The sequence below is a fragment of the Phyllopteryx taeniolatus genome, chromosome 14 (genome assembly GCF_024500385.1).
Source record: "Phyllopteryx taeniolatus isolate TA_2022b chromosome 14, UOR_Ptae_1.2, whole genome shotgun sequence".
NCBI classification, from domain to species: domain Eukaryota; kingdom Metazoa; phylum Chordata; class Actinopteri; order Syngnathiformes; family Syngnathidae; genus Phyllopteryx; species Phyllopteryx taeniolatus.
The window spans coordinates 764,210-783,961 of record NC_084515.1 but is presented as its reverse complement, the minus strand read 5'-3'; the positions used below and the strand labels follow the sequence as shown (position 1 = coordinate 783,961).

General features: G+C 42.5%; 1 protein-coding gene across 3 annotated transcripts in view; it reads right to left on the bottom strand.

Moving 5' to 3' along the window:
- Nucleotides 1-19,737, bottom strand: part of LOC133488506 (neuropilin-1a-like) — an 82,984-nt gene extending 63,247 nt beyond the window's left edge. Inside the window, exons 1-3 of one of the 3 annotated variants that reach the window (XM_061796440.1) lie at nucleotides 18,527-19,737; nucleotides 17,866-18,040; nucleotides 557-738 (exon numbers count right to left, since the gene is read on the bottom strand). In XM_061796440.1, the coding sequence (XP_061652424.1) occupies nucleotides 557-738; nucleotides 17,866-18,040; nucleotides 18,527-18,614 (445 nt within the window). In that variant the 5' untranslated portion in view covers nucleotides 18,615-19,737. Of the gene's footprint in view, nucleotides 1-556; nucleotides 739-5,740; nucleotides 5,972-17,865; nucleotides 18,041-18,526 lie in introns of those variants that run through there. The other 2 variants (XM_061796439.1, XM_061796441.1) reach the window with 2 other exon arrangements.
- Between the last annotated feature and the right edge of the window lie 15 nt (nucleotides 19,738-19,752).

Below are 19,752 nucleotides of genomic sequence, written 5' to 3'. Positions count from 1 at the left end.
ATATTATTGATTTCATCATTTTTTTTCCCCCTAAATTGCTGTTTTCTATAATGTTTTTTTCCCCCATATCAATATTTTCTATTGGCGGCACGGTGGCCGACTGGTTGGAGCGTCAGCCTCACACTTCTGAGGACTGGGGTCTCCCCGTGCCTGCGTGGGTTTTCTCCCGGCACTCCAGTTTCCTCCCACATCCCAAAAACATGCATTAATTGGAGACTCTAAATTGCCCGTAGGTGTGAATGTGGGTGCGAATGGTTGTTTGTTTCTATGTGCCCTGCGATTGGCTGGCAACCAGTTCAGGGTGTAGCCCGCCTCCTGCCTGATGATAGCTGGGATAGGCTCCAGCACGCCTGGCAACCCTAGTGAGGAGAAGAGGCTCAGAAAATGGATGGATGGATATTTTCTATTGCGTTTTTGTATGCCGTTGTTTTTTCTTGTACCATTGTACTCACTCACTCACTCACTCACTCACTCACTCACTCACTCACTCACTCACTCACTCACTCACTCACTCACTCACTCACTCACTCACTCACTCACTCACTCACTCACTCACCTGTCTTGAAGACCTCGTAGCGTAGGGAGAATCCGGCCCCATGCGTCTCATAGTCGGAGACAAACTTGATGAGGAGCTGGTCGCCGCTGGAGATGATTGGCGAGGGTGCAATCTTGCCACAGAACTTACCCAACATGGGTGCCAGCTCATCCTTGCCGTTGTACACCTCCACATAGTCGTACCTGTGGAGACACGCCGGAAGGTTTTTGTGGATATAACAGATAACAGAAAACGTGCAGTAGTAAATAGGCTTTACACGATCAGGATTTTTGGGGCCGATCACCGGTCAGCGAGTTTAAAAAAATGATAACCGATCACAAGATGGAGCACAATGTGTCTGTTTCAATGAACTATTCATTAACTGTATATACATGTACTTAATTGCTCAAAAAATTATATTTACAATAAAAATGTTTCGCGGCACGGTGGGCGACTGGTTAGCGCGTCAGCCTCACAGTTCTGAGGACCCGGGTTCAATCCCCGGCCCCGCCTGTGTGGAGTTTGCATGTTCTCCCCGTGCCTGCGTGGGTTTTCTCCGGGCACTCCGGTTTCATCCCACATCCCAAAAACATGCATTAATTGGAGATTCTAAATTGCTCCAGCACGCTCGTGACCCTAGTGAGGAGAAGCGGCTCAGCAAATGGATGGATGGATAATGTTTCTTTGTTGACGGCACGGAGACTGACTGGTTAGAGCGTCTGCCTCACAGTTCTGAGGACCGGGGTTCAATCCCCAGCCCCGCCTGTGTGGAATTTGCATGTTCTCCCCGTACCTGCATGGGTTTTCTCCGGGCACTTCGGTTTCCTCCCACATCCCAAAAACATGCATGGTAGGTTAATTGACAACTCTAAATTGCCCGTGGGTGTGGACGTGAGTGCGAATGGTTGTTTGTTTGTATGTGCCCTGCGACTGGCTGGCAACCAGTTCAGGGTGTACCCCGCCTCTTGCCCGATGATAGTTGGGATAGGCTCCAGCACGCCCGCGACCCTAGTGAGGAGAAGCGGCTCAGAAAATGGATGGATGGATGGATGGATGTTTCTTTGTTCATCTATCTATGCCAGTGAGGCATAGTGACAGACAGAACAAATGAATGGTCTTCTATTAGAAGTACATACAGTAATTAATGTATCCACTTTTTGTGACATTTTTGTTTGTTGGTGTGCCGTGAAAATTTTCAATTGTAAAATATGTTCATTGGCTCCATAAAGGTCGGAAATCTAGTCAGATCGTGTTTTCTAATCAGTCAGGTCAAACCAACATTACAACATGACAGAAATAATGCGTGCTAACTTACTGTAATTAAATTACTTGATTGTAATTAAATTACAACCCCAAATCCAATGAAGTTGGGACGTTGTGTTAAACATAAATAAAAACAGAATACAATGATTTGCAAATCGTGTTCGACCTATATTTAATTGAATAGACTACAAAGACAAGATATTTAATGTTCAAACTGATAAACTTGATTGTTTTTAGCAAATAATCATTAATTTAGAATTTTATGGCTGCAACACGTTCCAAAAAAGATGGGACAGGGTCATATTTACCACTGTGTTAAATCACCTTTTCTTTTAACAACATTCAATAAACGTTTGGGAACTGAGGACACTAATTTTTGAAGATTTGTAGGTGGAATTCTTTCCCATTCTCTCTTAATGTACAGCTTCAACCGTTCAACAGTCCGGGGTCTCCGTTGTCGTATTTTACGCTTCATAATGCGCCACACATTTTCAATGGGAGACAGGTCTGGACTGCAGGCAGGCCAGTCTAGTACCCGCACTCTTTTACTACAAAGCCACGCTGTTGTAACATGTGCAGAATGTGGTTTGGCATTGTCTTACTGAAATAAGAAGGGGCGTACATGAAAAAGACTTTGCTTGGATGGCACCATATGTTTCTCCAAAATCTGTATGTACCTTTCAGCATTAATGGTGCCTTCACAGATGTGTAAGTTACCCATGCCATTGGCCAGATGCTGGCTTTTGAACTTTGCGTCCAAAACAGTCCGGATGGTTCTTTTCCTCTTTGGCCCGGAGGACATGACGTCCACAATTTCCAAAAACAATTTGAAATGTGGACTCACAGAACACTTTTCCACTTTGCGTCAGTCCATCTTAGATGACCTTGGGCCCAGAGAAGCCGGTAGCGTTTCTGGGTGTTGTTGATAAATGGCTTTTGCTTTGCATAGTAGCGTTTCAAGTTGCACTTACGGATGTAGCGCCAAACTGTATTTACTGACATTGGTTTTCTGAAGTGTTCCTGAGCCCATGTGGTGATATCCTTTACACATTGATGTCGGTGTTTGATGCAGTGCCGCCTGAGGAATCGAAAGTCACAGGCATTCAATGTTGGTTTTCGGCCTTGCCGCTTACATGCAGTGATTTCTCCAGATTTTCTGAACCTTTTGATGATATTATGGACTGTAGATGATGAAATCCCTAAATTCCTTGCAATTGTACATTGAGGAACAATGTACTTGAACTGTTCGACTATTTTTTTCACGCACTTGTTCACAAAGAGGTGAGCCTTGCCCCATCTTTACTTGTGAATGACTGAGCAATTTCGGGAAGCTCCTTTTATACCCAATCATGGCACCCACCTGTTCCCAATTAGCCTGTTCACTTGTGGGATGTTCCAAACAAGTGTTTAATGAGCATTCCTCAACTTTCTCAGTCTTTTTTGCCACCTGTCACAGCTTTTTTGGAACGTGTTGCAGCCATAAAATTCTAAGTTAATGATTATTTTCTAAAAACAATAAAGTTGATCAGTTTGAACATTAAATAGCTTGTCTTTGTAGTGTATTCAACTAAATATAGATTGAACATGATTTGGGCGGCACGGTGGACGACTGGTTAGAGCGTCAGCCTCACAGTTCTGAGGACCCAGGTTCAATCACCGGCCCCGCATGTGTGGAGTTTGCATGTTCTCCCCGTGCCTGCGTGGGTTTTCTCCGGGCACTCCGGTTTTCTCCCACATCCCAAAAACATGCATGAATTGGGGACTCTAAATTGCCCGTAGGTATGAATGGTTGTTTGTTTGTATGTGCCCTGCGATTGGCTGGCAACCAGTTCAGGGTGTACCCCGCCTCCTGCCCGATGATAGCTGGGATAGGCTCCAGCATGCCCGCGACCCTAGTGAGGAGAAGCGGCTCGGAAAATGGATGGATGGATAATTGCTTATCATCGCTGTCACTTGTGCCCTAATAAAAGCATAACCTACCTTTTGAGAGCTGTTGGACCTTTAGGCAGACCTCATCGTCTTATGACGGTCTACATTCCACGAAGTAGACAGTAAGTGCCATTCTTTAAGTCAATGCAAAATGCGTAAATATCAATAAAAGAAGAGAGGCGGGCACCCAGACCTCACTCAAGGAAAAGGGGGCAAGGAAGTCTTATGACAGCCCGAAGCCAGAGGAAACAATGGCCGATTTAATGAGACGACAAGGGGAGACCGTGTTAGCGGATTAGTGACAGATTAGTGAGCAGATGTGCTGACTGGTGTGACGCAAATAAGGAAATGACAGATTAGACCTTTAAGTGGAGAAGAGAGACGGATGCTGTGCTCAAACTTGCTAGCAGACACACATCTGGAAGGCGTAACCACACGCTCACACTTAACGTTGTCAGGCACACAATCATTCTTGCCTTTCTGGGAAAGGTTCGCAAGAATGAGTGGAAATGGTATAATATGCATGTCAGACTGTGAGTTGACAAGCTGTAAACTACTCACATAGGTCAACACTGAACACGATACTTGTTTCCATACACTGACGATATGATACCTTCACAGTCGCAATGTGATACCATTCACTCCAAATATGATAAATTCACTGCAATTACAATGTAATATGATTCACGCTGATTACAATGTGAAATGATTCACTACAGTTATCATACAATACAATCCACTCTGATTATGATGCGATTCACTCCAATTATCGTGTGGTGCTCTCAACTCCAATTAAGATACACTACTGTATGATTCACTTCAATTACGATGTAATGCATTTCAATTATTATGCGATTCATTCTAAATACGATACAATAAGATTCACTTCAGTTACGATGTGATATGATTTATGTACTCCAATTACCATACAATACATTACAAACCATTCCGGTTACGACCCGGAATGATCAGCTCTAATTACAATACAATAAACTTTAATTACAATACAATACACTACATTCTTATGATCCACGCTAATTACGATTCGCTTCCATTTTGATGTAATTTATTCCAATTAAAATGCAATACAAATCACTCTCATTATTATTCTCTGCGAAAATGCGTAATGATTAGCGTTGGCCATCGTTTGAATTTGAGGGATTCCGGTCTCGGTTCCGATTCCTCATTTCGATTCGGGTTGCAAACAATTCTCGATTCAGATTCTTTCAGGGAGCTGGGTCAAAAGAGTTTGTATGGTTTAAATAAGGGGTGTCCAAATTATAAACATCCATTTTCTTAGCAGCCCGTAGCATAGACGAAAATGAACATTTGACTCAGGGATCTTCATAACGAGTATCAATATCAAACCTATGAAGTAAAAGGCAATGCGTGTAGAACCAACCCAATTGGTTTTAGATTAATTAATTAATGTTTTAGCAAAAAGTTAAATATAGCATTAAAAAAAAGTTATTTGCGACTGTTTTATCACGTCAAATGGTTTATATGTGCAAGTTTTAACTTGACTTCATGCTTTAAGCATGTCACCTTTTATTTTGAAGGGTACGCACAGGAATTCACCATTTTGACACAAAAGGTAACTTCACACGACACTGGTGAAAATTAAACAAAAATGAAATGGTATGAAAAAGCGTAACCAAATGTTCTGTAAAACGTCGATTCCTTTACCTACCCACCGATGAGACACAAGTTTAGTGTTTGTGATACAGTGAGACGTTTATGTGAAATTCGTCCCAATTCATTATGATGTAAAGTTGCTAGTTTGACCTTTGGTGAAATTTTTGTTCAATGTTAAGCTTGAATCCGACTGTTTCTGCTTTTTTTCTAGTACGGTAAAATAAATTATATTTTATTTGTGTGTCTGTCATCGGCTCTTGTGTTGGTTTGAAGACTAAAATAAATGCTAAAAACCATCAGTGCAAGAGTGCAACCTACCGTTTAACTTGTTAGCGGTCTCAATGTTAGCATAGACATATTTTATTGTGTCACACTCACCCAATTGACTTCAGCGAAGCTCCACACGGTGTAGGCTGAGCGGGAGGGAGCACTTCAGACTTCTACGCATGACGAAACCTCCTTTGCACAAAATAATCTTATTCTAAGTGTTGTACTGAGCCGACTGGTAATTTATTTTAACAAAGTTAATTAAAATTTTTGTTCGCTGCTGCCGTTGGGCACAAGCATGTCTTTGTGTCCGTTCTTCTTCGTTGGTTTTCACCACTTTCTTCTTCGGGGTTGAAAAGTGTGAACCGAAATGTTTAAATTTGAACAATGTTAGTCCCGGTTCCAATCGGTTCTCGATTCTCTATGCCCAACCCTAGTAATGATTCACACCTATTATGACAATACGATTCACTTCAGGTGCGAGACAATTCAAATCACTCAAATTGCAATAAATACAATTTAATCAAATTCCGTTGTAAATTCATCCATCCATCCATTTTCTGAGCCGCTTCTCCTCACTAGGGTCGCGGGCGTGCTGGAGCCTATCCCAGCTGTCATCGGGCAGGAGGCGGGGTACACCCTGAACTGGTTGCCAGCCAATCGCAGGGCACATCGAAACAAACAACCATTCGCACTCACAGTCATGCCTACGGGCAATTTAGAGTCTCCAATTAATGCATGTTTTTGGGATGTGGGAGGAAACCGGAGTGCCCGGAGAAAACCCACGCAGGCACGGGGAGAACATGCAAACTCCACACAGGCGGGGACGGGGATTGAACCCCGCACCTCAGAACTGTGAGGCTGACGCTCTAACCAGTCGCCCACCGTGCCGCCCCGATGTAAATTATTCACTTTAATTACATTAAGATATGAAGCACTCCAATTACAATATGATGCGATTCACTCCCCTTTCGATGCAATAAATACTATTCCTTTCTATTTCAAAATTCTATCATTCACTTCAATCAGGAAGTGATACACTTGTTGAGATTCTGTCACATACAAGTGGCTTCTGTGGATTATTGTCCATCTAAGCCTTACAGACGCTGCAGATGGCGTGTGTGTGCGCATGTGTATATGCATGTGTGTGAGCACTACGTTGCCACCTGCCATCACACACACACATGCGCACACACATGTCCATCTTTCTCCACTTCTCACCTCCCCCGTGTTCACAAAAACAATACACCTCATTTACTTTCTATCTCTATTTACACATACACATACACACACACAAACACACACAATCAATAATGGTGACACAAACTATCTGGAATATAAAGAAGACTTCCAGTGTACCCCCAAAAATAAAAAGTATGCCGATCGTCCTTCACCTTGGCCGTGTACAAGAAACCTGCTGGGAAATCAAAGCTGAGGAGGTGAGGAGGTGGAAAGGAGGACGAAGAGGAATTTGTTCTCATTTAGGCCGGCATAAGAATGCAATTTAGGAGCCCAATTGTGTCTGACATGCTGTTACAACATGTCACGCTACACATGATGAGGTCAAACATGACATATAGCGCAAAATGTAAGCACTAAAGGTGGAAGCACAAACTCTCCTTTTACTCATCAAGCAACAATGACATCATGGAGTGCAGCCCAGCCAAGTCGAGTTCCTCACGGCTGCCAGTGTGTGCCTCAATAGTCAACAAATAAGTCATAAAAGCCTCACTGGTGCTAGTTTCAGTCCATATGAAAAGGTATATATACTGTTTATTGTTACTGAATTATCCCCCACCCCCTCACTCATTAGCACCTGTTGGAAAGTATAAAAAAACTGATCAACATGAAATTGGGCAGCCTTGTCCATCATAACGGGACACACAAAAAAGGATCCATGCTTGAAACTGAACAGGATGTCGGACATTTTGGTTTGAAGCCGCCATTTGGCACTCAGTCGCACCCCCTGGAAAGTTAGAAAAAAAATGAGCCCCACTTTCTCTAGTCAACAAAAAATTGGGTGGACATGTCCATCCTTACAAGACCATGAACTTAACTGAACAGGAAGTCGGTCAGTTTGGTTTGAAGTAGCCATTTTGGGCCAAGTCCATGGCTTATACATTGACGAACTCCTACAAAGGTTATTTGAAATTATTGGAGGCTTTATAGTAAATTTACTTTTCTACTCGTGCTACTTCTATGAGTCTTACAACATTTAATTGATTCAAATTAACTTTATGCACAGCACATTGTGGTATTGGTTAGCATCTTCTGCCTCACAGTCGACAGGTTCTGGGTTCGAATCTCAGTTCAGGCTGTGTGGAGTTTGCATGTTTCCCCCGTAATTGTTTGAGTTTTCTCCCAACTTCCAAAAACTTACATGTTAGGTTCAGACTCTAAATTGTTCATCGGTGTGAATGTGAGTGAGAATGCTTGTTTGTCTATATGTCCCCTGCCGTTGCCTGGCGAGGAGTCGCCTAAAGTCAGCGAGCACTCCAAGTTCACCTGCTACCCTAATGAGGACCAGCACTGTAGAAAATGGATGGGACATTTTTAAGGACATCCATCCATCCAATTTCTGTACCGCAGAGGACATTTTATACAAAATTCATCTAATATTGTTTGTGTCAAAATCATTGTTCGACATTGTTCAGAAGTAAATCACAATATTGAGTCAAACTTACTCTTACATGTTCAAAAAGACAAGGAAAGAGTTACTGCCAGAGTCGAGAGCGTGTCACTTTTCCCAGAAATAACGTTGGCCGTGTATCATAAATGTTCTGGATTCACATTAAACGAAAATGTTGAATTCGACAAATAATTTGTCATCACATTCCCATTTAATGAGGTAACTTTAGGCACTAATGAAAGCTGAGAAAGGCCATGTGTGTGTGTTTGTCGAGGGGTAAGATGGAGGTGGTCCAGATTTGTCACAGTCAAGTAGGAGTGATACACTGTTTATTGCTTTGCCCTCCTCGGAGGGAAGCTAATGACTGAGTGTCGCACTACAAAGAGCCTTTTTCCTCGCTAAACATGCAAACACACACGTACACACGCAAGTTCTTCTATACTGAATCCATGTACAGCAGTGTCTTGAGATAAGAGTGACCCGACTTATGAGTTTGCGATACAAGCTGTTGTCCGGGTGATTTTTTTGCTTTGACTTGTGAGCAAAAATATGATACGAGCGCTAGATGATGGCAGCGAACTCAAATGAACTCACTTAACAAGAAACAGTTTGGCAGATGGTGAACAACTGTTCAAAAAAAGAGGCGTCAAGTGTTACGGTTGGTTTTTGAAGGCGAAGAAGGCAAGGCAAAAACGTGGCGGACCCAAGAGGGAGGCAAGGGAGGAGTGCAGGAGTCTCAAAAAATTATATTTAATTTCCAAAAAAATGGCAAACAATGAACATGGATGAAGCAAACTAAACAAAGTCCCACAACAGATAACCAAAGTAACAAAGAAACACTTGAATAAACCTAAAACTGGAAATAAAACATGACTGGTAACCAAGACGTGGCACAGACAGAGACAATGACACCTGACAATGACAATGAACCGACAAGAACTGAAAGAAACCAGGGAACTAAATACAAACAGATTGACGAAACAACGAGGAACACCTGGACAAGACACGAGCGGCTGGAGCGAGCTGACTGGTCGACACAAGGTAGAAGGTTGACGAGAACAGGTGGACAAAATAACTAAATGAGCACACGACATGAACAACATGGAGCACGGGAAAACAGAACTAACCACAACCCAAACCAAAACACAGACCATGACATCAAGCTCTTTATTGTCTATATTGTCAAACTAAACTCCTGCTACTAAACTACAAAAATACACGTGTATTTAAAACAACCACACAGCCTTGCCTTAGAAAAATCTGTTTAGCCATAGACAGGCTAATGAATAGCATGTGGCAGCAATGTGGCGGTATTCTAAACCTTTAAGCAATGAATATTTGAACACAAATGGAGCAACACAAATAGACAAAGGATATGGCAATACTCATAGGCATATATTCTTTATCTTCTGTGAAGAACTACTAATATTACTGCGGCTTACTGAGGAGTCGTGACTGTCTCCATGTATATCTGTAAGTCTGTATTATACCAGGTGGTGGTCAAGGCGCACACACCAGGAGCAACACAATGTCCATTGAATTCAGGCATAAAAAAATGTGGCAAAAACTGTTTCTTTTTTTTACATTCTATGTAATTATGTCATTACTCTATGTTTTAATGAAGTACATTACTATGGAGTGCTATTTTTCTTATTAAAATACACATTACATTTTTTGGGGGCGAGTGAGTGGAATAGACTCACGGCATACAGTATATAATCACTCATTCAAGGGGAAAAACGAAGTAGTATCCATCCATCGAAGTAGTATCTATCCATCCCGAAACGCCACAGCGTTTGAGAGCGGTGACAATGGCTGGATATTTCATGACTTTGAAGCCCTTTTTCGATATTTGGTGATTTTTGTCATCATTTAAATGACTTATTTAAAGACACCCTTTTTTTCAGTTTTTTAGGGTCTTAAAAAATTAGGCAGTTAATAAATGTTTTGTGTTGGTGACAGTTTGACCTTGAATTTGACCCTTTGGCTATTTCCTATGGGAAAGAATCTGCATATGTGTGTGTTGCGTGTGTAAGTGTTGCGGGTGTGTATGTGTCCCCCCCGACAGGAGGTCACCCCTGAGGCATTCCGAGCAGACAGGCATGACACATTCCTCCAGCACAGAAGCAAAAACAAGACTTTATTGTCCATGGCACTTGTGTACCACCATTTTGGTCTCTTCCTCCACGTCGCGCTTATTTTAGAGAAGTCAAGAGTTGCACTCTTGATGGCCTGACAACAGAATAGGAGTCTTATGACTGGACAACGTTCGCTGGCGCAACAGTTCGACTTCTAACCACTTATTTATGTTTTGAGTGGACCATGAATCACAAAACATAAACCTTAGATTATAAACTCATGCTATGAGCCAAATGTTAACAATGAAACGTAGATTCACTGAACTGAGTCTGACTGATGCATGTATCTCACTTTGCTCTAATGAACCAATTTTGTTTTATGAATTTATGTTATGAGCCTATCATTAAAAATTTAAATGTACATTTTATTGTGTTGAAAAGGTGATTGACAAGGTACAGTATAATTTAACTGAACCGATTCTGATTTATTCATGTAGATTGCCGTCATTTTGTTTTAATGAACCAAGAATCAACAACCTTGGGTTTTGTACCTAATGTTTTGATTGATTTACTTACAATAAAACGTATATTTCTGCTCAACTGAGTCTGACTGATGCACACAGGTTGTCGTCATTTAGTTGAACGAACCAAGTATAAACAACCCTGGGTTATGAACACAATGTTTTGAACATATTTCCCCTGAACTGAGTCCTATTGATGCATGCAGATTTCCAGCAATTTGCTTTGCTTTAATAAACCAAGCGTCAACTGTCAACTCTGACAGATCCATTCGGGTCATCATCACTTTGTTTTAATTAACCTACTGTCAACTGTCAATTTTGGACTGAAATTACATTTTGAGCAGGTTGTTCCCAATCAAGGATATGTTTCCACTGAACCGAGTTCAGTCTGATGCATACAGGTCACCATAACCTTTTTTTAATCATCATATTATTTTGAATCAATTGACATCAATCTTCAAAACCATTTCCATCCATTTTCCGTACCGCTTATCCTCACTAGGGTCACGAGCGTGCTGGAGCCTATCCCAGCTATCTTTGGGCAAGAGGTGGGGTACACCCTGAACTGGTCGCCAGCCAATCGCAGGGCACATATAAACAAACAACAATTCACATTCACATTCACACCAACAGGCAATTGAGAGTCTTCAATTAGCCTACCATGCATGTTTTGAGGGTGTGGGAGGAAACCGGAGTACCCGGAGAAAACCCACAGAGGCACAGGGAGAAAAATGCAAACTCCACAAAGGTGAGGCCGGATTGGAACCCGAGTCCTCAGAACTGTGAGGCAGACGTGCTAACCAGTAGGCGGCTGTGCCGCCTATCTTCGAAACCTTGGAAAATATTTCTTTTTAGCAACTTTTATCATTTTCAAGGGGGGAAGTTATTTTATTGCTGCATCAGGATATCCTGAAGGCATGACGTTTACGAGGAAGTCAAGTTTAAGGAATAGAAAGTGACCTAGAAAAGGTCACCAGTGGGGGAAAAAAATGGCCATTTGAAACATTAGGAGAAGTAGTCATGGATCGGTCATGAAGGGTGAGGTCACTGAGGCAGTTTCGTAGTCACGCTGAGTTAGTGTGATTATGTTTGAACATAATCAATCAACTGTCGTTTTAGCACCCGTTAGAATCCATGTTGGTATTGACGACGCCTCCCGTGGGAGAAAGCAGTGGCTCAGCAGACTCCGGGAAAAAAGACGGCTCGAATTATCCCGCCACCGACGCATGTTCCCAAACCAGCGCCTGCGCTGTTTTTTTCCCGCCGCTCGCCGAAGATCGGCACTTTGGCAGCGACCGACGCTATTTCAGATGTGAGAAGAGACCAATGTGTTACCGCCGCCGTCTGTTCGCTTTTAACGTTGACGGAATGAGAAGGGCATTACTGGAACAAGACTGGATTTTTATTTAGTTTTTCAAAAGATTAAGCTAAAAGGTTTTGATCTCTCCTTCAAGGCCACTTGCAATATAGGCTGTGAACAATGAAAAATTTTGAAAAACTGATTTCAAACTGACCCAGAGGGCACTGACCCTGAAGGCAACGGCAGGCTTGATTAGATTAAGTGATGGATACAGTACAGACGAACACAATTTAACAAAACATTTAAGTAAATTTTGAAACTGTCCCTTTCCTTGATTAGATAAAGCACTAAATACCATTATGTACAAACGGAGAGACAGACAGGTAGATAGGTTGGTAATAAGATAAAGAAAAATCCCAAAAATCTAAATATCATGGAAAGGTTTATTTGTTTCCATAATTCCATTCAAAAAGTTAAACTTTCATAGATTATAGATTCAGGGCCCACAACAAGTATTTATGTTTATTTTTACATAATTTGGGCTTCCAGCTCATAAAAACCACGAAATCAGGAATTTAAAAAATTAGAATACTGTGAAGAAATCAGGCCAAATTTTGCAGGCCATAAGTATTTTAAACTGAGTGTCACACACTAATCACCTCAAAGCACCTGCACAGGTTTCCCCAGGTGTCATTAAATTGCTTCAGTTGGGTTCAATTGTCTCAGTTGGGTTCAATATGGGGAAGACTGCAAACTTGACAACTGCCCAGAAGACCATCATTGATACCTTCTATAGGATGGGTAAGCCACAAATGTTCATAGCTAAGGAGGTTGGCTGTTCACAAAGTGCTGTGTCCAAGCATATCAATGGAAAGTCTAGTGGAAGGAGAAATGTGGCAGGAGAAGATGTACCAGCAAAAGAGATGACCGTAGGCTTCAGCCTATTATCAAACCGAGAAAATTCAAGGATCTAGCAGAGATCCAGAAAGAGTGGAATGAGGCGGGAGTCACAGCTTCAAAAACCACCACATTCAGACGCATCCGACAAATGTCAGGTTCCTCGGGTCAAGCCACTTCTGAGTCTGAGCCAACGTAGAAAGTGTCTCAACTGGGCCAAGGAGAAGAAGGACTGGACTGTTGGGCCAGTGGTCTGAGGTCCTCTTTTATGATGCAAGTAAAGTGTGCCTTTCATTCGGGAATCAAGGTCCAATGGTTTGGAGGAAGACTGGTGAAGAACAGAACACAACCTGCTTGAGGTCCAGTGTGAAATATCCACCCACAGTCAGTCATGATTTGGATTGCAATGTCCAGTGCAGGTGTTGGTAAACTCTGCTTTCTTAAATCCAAGGTCACCGTAACAGTCTACCAGAATGTTTTAGAGGACTTCATGATTCCTTCTGTTGAGGATCTGTATGGAGATGCAGATTTCATCTTCCAGCAGGACCTGGCCCCTGCCCATACCGCCAGAAGCACCAAAACCTGTTTGATGCTCATGCCATCACAGTACTTGACTGGCCAGCCAACTCGCCGGATCTAAACCCCATTGAGAATCTATGGGGTATTGTTAAGAGTAAAATGAGGGGCACCAGATCCAAAAACAAATAAGAACTGACAGCAAGCATCAAATAAATCTGGGTTTCCATAACTCCCAGGCAATGCCACAGGCTGATTGCCTCAATGTGATTAAAGCAAAAGGGATTCCCAACCAAGTATTGAAGATTAACATCCATCCATCCATTTTCTGAGCCGGTTCAACTCACTAGGGTCGCGGGCGTGCTGGAGCCTATCCCAGCTATCATCGGGCAGGAGGCGGGGTACACCCTGAACTGGTTGCCAGCCAATCGCAGGGAACATACAAACAAGCAACCAGTCGCACTCACATTCACACCTACGGGCAATTTAGCGTTGTCAATTAACCTACCATGCATGTTTTTGGGATGTGGGAGGAAACCGGACAAAACCCGCGCAGGCACGGGGAGAACATGCAAACTCCACACAGGCGAGGCCGGAATTGAACCCCGGTCCTCAGAACTGTGAGGCAGATGCTCTAACCCGTCAGCAACCGTGCCGCTGAAGATTAACATATCATTTTTAAAGTACCATATTTTGATTGATTTAATGTGACCCTAATTTCTTTCTTTTTGTTCTACAAAAACTGAGAAGTAAATGGTGATTTCTTCACAGTATTCTATTTTTTATTTATTTTTTAATTCTGATTGCGTGGGTTTTATGAGATGGAAGCCCAAATTATGTACATATAAATAAATTGTTTAAATTGTGGACCCTGAATCTATAATATATGAAGGTTTAACTTTTTGAATGAAATTATGGAAATAAATAAATTTTTCCATGATATTCAAATTGTTTTGGTAAGGGTCTGTATATTCCAGATTTTTGTGATACAAAAAAAAAGACCGAGGTAAACCATTAAAAAACGTTTTCCTCCATTAATGTAACCCATAACCTGTAATTGAAAAACAACAAAAAGCCTTGCAGAACATTTGAACTTTATTCAGGGTTAATGAGAGACACTTTAAACGACGTCTGCTGTCTGCTGTCTGCTGGCTCCCAGTTAACATGAGTTTGAATGTGATCTGCCTCATTTTTTTTCTATCACAAAAACCTAACATTTGTGCAGTGGTGTGTAGACCTTTTTATATCTACTGTTAGATGTGGATGGATGAATGGATGGATGAATGGATCGACGAATGGATGGATGGCTGGATAGATAGATGTGGAAAATCTATGGTTTCCAGGCTGTCCCTGAAGGCATCACTATTATTCTAACAATTTGGATTGGCATGGATGTAAAGAGAGCTACACATGAATTTCAAAGATTTTATGACATTTAGAACAATCACGTGCTAATTGTGTGAGGAAAAATGTGATTTGGAAGTGTCCCTGAAGGCAACACCAGGATAGAGTGCTAAAAACTGTAACAATAGACAATTACCAGCTATTAGATGTGGATATAAAGACAGCTAGATATAGCGAGGGATTTTAAACATTTTATGACATTCCGAACAGTCAGTCAGTTGTTTTGCAAGGATAACTATGATTTCAGATGGTCCCTGAAGACAACACCAGACTAGCTAAAACCATAAAAACTGTACATAGCTTGATAGCTAGATTCTTTTAGCCCCCCCCTCTCTGTGGACATATTTGGAACGTTTGACTCACTCCCAAAAACAACGGCAGTGCCGCCAAGTCAGAGAGCTTCGAGCGACACGTTGCCCCCATCATCCAACACAAACACACAACAATGTAATCATGAAGGAGGCCCCCTCAAACCACACAACATGGAGCTGCTGGGTGGGCTGGAACCATCAAACATAAGATTCAAACAGCAAAGTAAATATGCTCAAAGCCAATTGGAATTGTGAAATTAGTGAGAAAAAGCACCCGTTGCGCATGACAATAAATGGACAAACGTATTGGGACACAGACCTTAATCAATCAGAATTTGGACAAGCGTCTTTTAATTTAAAACACTCTCCTGTTGGCATACCAACACATTTGTCCAAACTGCATTTTCTTCACTTTTAACTTGCTGGCTGTGTCCCAATACTTTTTTCCAAACTCAACATTTTTATTCAATTTGGTGTTCCAACACTTTTGTCTAAATGTAGCATTTTCTTCACTTTTTTCACATGTAGGTATATACTTTTGTCCAAACGTTTAATTTTTTTCAGTTTTTCACCTTCTGTTAGTGTCCCAATATTTTTTTTTCCAAACTCAACATTCCACCCCCCTCACCCCACAGCGCCCACTTTAGGTGTCCCAATACATTTGTTCACATTTTCTTCACTTTTCACCTCCTGTAGCTGTCCCAAATATTTTTGTTCACATTTTCTTCACTTTTCGCTTCTGTATGTGTCCCAATACCTTTTGTCCAAACACATTTTTTCACCACTTAAACTAAAAGAAAGTCTTGTGTTTATGTAGGGATGATAAAACATACCTTTACCCCCTCCCCTCCACGTGCCTTAACGTTGACCCCCCCGACACACACACACTGGAGACAGCATCAAAAACCAAGAGGCCTTCTTTATCGTCTGTGTGTTTCTGTGTCTGTGTGTTTGTGTGTGTGTGTGTGTGTGTGTGTGTGTGTGTGTGTGTGTGTGCATGCGTGCGCGTCCATAAAGACAGGCTCTTGTTTTTTGACGCCGTCTCCTCTGTCTTCTTTAAAGGCTCCATAAAGGCCTGGTGAGTAAATCACAGCCGAACAGATGGTCTCCTCTCCACTACTATCGGATCCTGTTGCACACCCGCGGGACTCATAAGCATTAGCGCTGTAGACGCTTTGTACTTATTTGTTTTGTTTTTTTCCCTCTCTCATATTTTGTAATGATCTAAGGGTTTCTGTGTGTGTGTGTGTGTGTGTGTGTGCGTGTGTGTGTGTGGGCGACGCAGTGAGCAACAGTGTAACGATGCCCTAACACCTACAATGTGATGAATCAGACTTGTGTTTCTTTATTGGAATGTTATTATTGTTCACATAATGAGTTAACTGCTGATCCCGTTTGAACTGTGTTGCTAACAAAAAACGGCAGCACCGAGGAGGCACATAAAACAGTCTCTCAGATGAACTGAGTCATACTTAGTTTGTAGAATTAAAGACTGCTACATTAAGTCTCTGAGAACTGCTTCTTGGATACTGATTAATGTGAAGTTTCAAACACACTTCTGAAATAAGAAATTTGCTCAAATGACATTTAATTTTCGGTGATTATTAATAATTAATGGTCATCTATGTGAAGTCACCGATCATGTTAATAATTTCTCACAATACTTTACCAATGACTAGTGTTCTGAGAGACGTGTGGCCATCCACAATGTTGTGTGGGCCCGTCTTTGTGTTCTGGAGAGCTACGCCACTTATTAGTTCAACCGAATCTGCCTTGTGTCTTGACGTTTTGCTTTATTTTTCCGAAATGGTCCATTTTGTTCCAAGTAGACGTGTAGTGGTTCCACAATGTAGTGTCAATTAGTGTTAATTTTCACTGCCCAGTCTGCCTCCTTTCCCAACGTTTTGCTTTATTTCTCCAAAATAGTTCCTTTTTTCTCTGACATTTAGTCGCTCCACATTCTGTGCATCCATGCTATGCTCTGCCCAGTCTTCCTCATTTCTTGCCACCACATAGAGACAGTCCTCAACAACTATAATCGTTCCAGTATACTCCGACGCATGGTCACACAATGCACATTGTCCACAATGTTGTGTATGTCCATGTTTGTGTTCCAGGGGGAGGTAGGCCTCAGTTATTAGCTCTGTCCTGCATTTTCGGTTGAGCTTTGAGGTTGCACTCTATCTCAAAACGCTCTATCTACCTCGATAAAATGGTCCAAATTAGAAGCAGCTCTCCGTACGACACAGTATATTAATACCTCTCCATGTATAGAAAAGGTGAGCATGATCATCTTTTTAAAGGCTTAATTTTCACTTTTGAGGGAAATGTCCTTCTCTAAATTCCCACCAACGAGCCAAACAAAGACATTGTTATCCACTGTTATCAAGCAGGAAGCACAGAAGCCGCGGAACCTCATATTTTCTTCTGCAGATGTGCACCCCGTCATCCAGTCTCACCCCGCACCTCCTTGTGACAGCTGCAGTGAGGCCCAGCGACCAATGGGTGGCAGAACAACCCGCAGGATCCATATTGCGTGTGCGTGCGTGCGTGCGTGCGCGTACATGCGGTTCATCTTACTTGCATTCTCTGTCCTCTAGGTCGAAATGCGGGTTGAAGTTGATGAGGATCTTCTGGCCCGGCTCGGGTGCCGTGATCACCCAGGCGCACTGCAGCGAGGACGGGTAAGCGCCAGGGTAGCCCGGTGAGGTCAGGTAGTCCGGAGAGTGGATGTCGATGTCTTCGCCGCACGCGTCTGGGAGGAAATGTCACATTAAATGTCACTATTTGCCGTTTGAGGACCTGGTTTCAATCCCCGGCCCCACCTGTGTGGAGTTCGCATGTTCTCCCCGTGCCTGCGTGGGTTTTCTCCGGGCACTCCGGTTTCCTCCCACATCCCAAAAACATGCATGGTAGGTTCATTGAAATATCTAAATTGCCCCTAGGTGTGAATGTGAGCGCGAATGGTTGTTTGTTTATGTGTGCCCTGCGATTGGCTGGCAACCAGTTCAGGGTGTACCCAGACTCCTGCCCGATGATAGCTGGGATGGGCTCCAGCACTCCCGCGACCCTTGTGAGGAGAAGCGGCTCAGAAATGGATGGATGGATGGATGAATCCAACATGCTTTTACATGCAGACACAATGAGAACCGAGCGTGCTCTGTCACTGGAATGTGTTACAAGTGGCAATTTGAGACAGAATTGGACCACACGCATGCATGTACCCTCGCTCGGAACGCACCAGTTTGGGTGAGCGCAGTCGCCAGGACGACCTGCGTGAAGAGGAAGACCCAAAACGCTCCAGGACGCCTGCTGCTCCAGTGCAACATCCCGACCGAGAAATTCCCCCGAAAATACTTCCAAAATAAATAATAAAAATAAAGTGTGCAAAATGATCTCAAAGTAAGAGGTTCATCTTCAACTTGACAGGTCCTGGAAGGTGAATAATCCAATTGGTGGGAGGGGAAAAAAACAAACAAAACAAAAATAAAGAAAAGAGGAATTCCGTTAGGTCCAAGCGGCAGGTACGCGTTTTCCCACCTGGAAAAGAGCCTCGGTGAGCGGAAAGAAAAACCTCCCTAAACGAGCGTAGGAAATCTGTCGAGCTGGGAGATGCGACCCTCTCGAACAGACCGCCGAGGCAGACAACATCGTCCGCCCGCCCGCTCGCTTGCGGAGGCACTCCGGAGCTTTTTCTCCGCCCCCCTCTCCATCCGTCACGGCGCCGATGTCGGGGGGCAAACTGTGGAATTTCCACTCCCACAAATCCATTCCAATCCAATTTTTTTCATTTTTTTTTTTAAAACGTTAGAAACAACAACAACTCAAAATTGTTACTTTATACTCCAACGACACTCATTAAGACCTCCACGTAATGCTCACCTAACAACACAAGTTAAAATAATTGTCATAAAAGTTTAAAAAAAAAAACGTTTTTTTGAGTTTGTAAGCTAACAAGCTACTTCTGCATTCGACGTTACAGGTGGCGTGCGGATGGTGCCATTTTGAAAAAAAAAATAGTTTTGGGGGTGGACTGTTATATTTCCACCCATAGTTATTTGTGCGGTGATCTTTTTAAGATTAATAAATGACATTATGAGAGATTTATAGGATTTAAAACGACAAATTATTGTGTATTTCTTTGAAAGTGGCCTCATGCCCAATGCTTTAATGGACTCTTACACGTTCGGTGAAAGGATGGCATGTTAACTTCGGTTGGCATGTAAACACGTAGTTTACATACATAGTCCCATGAATTGGGAAACATGTTTTAAAACATAACGGAACACCGTAGCGTTGGCTGGAAGAGTTATCCCCTTTTCTTTGAAAAGTAAAAACCTTTGATGCTATTTCGACCTCAAAAAGTATACCTACTAGCACCTACGAGCACCATTGAACCCCAGGTTATCACACATTTAACGACAGAGGTGATATTTCAGTTGGCTGGCGTCCCAGTAGCTTGTAACA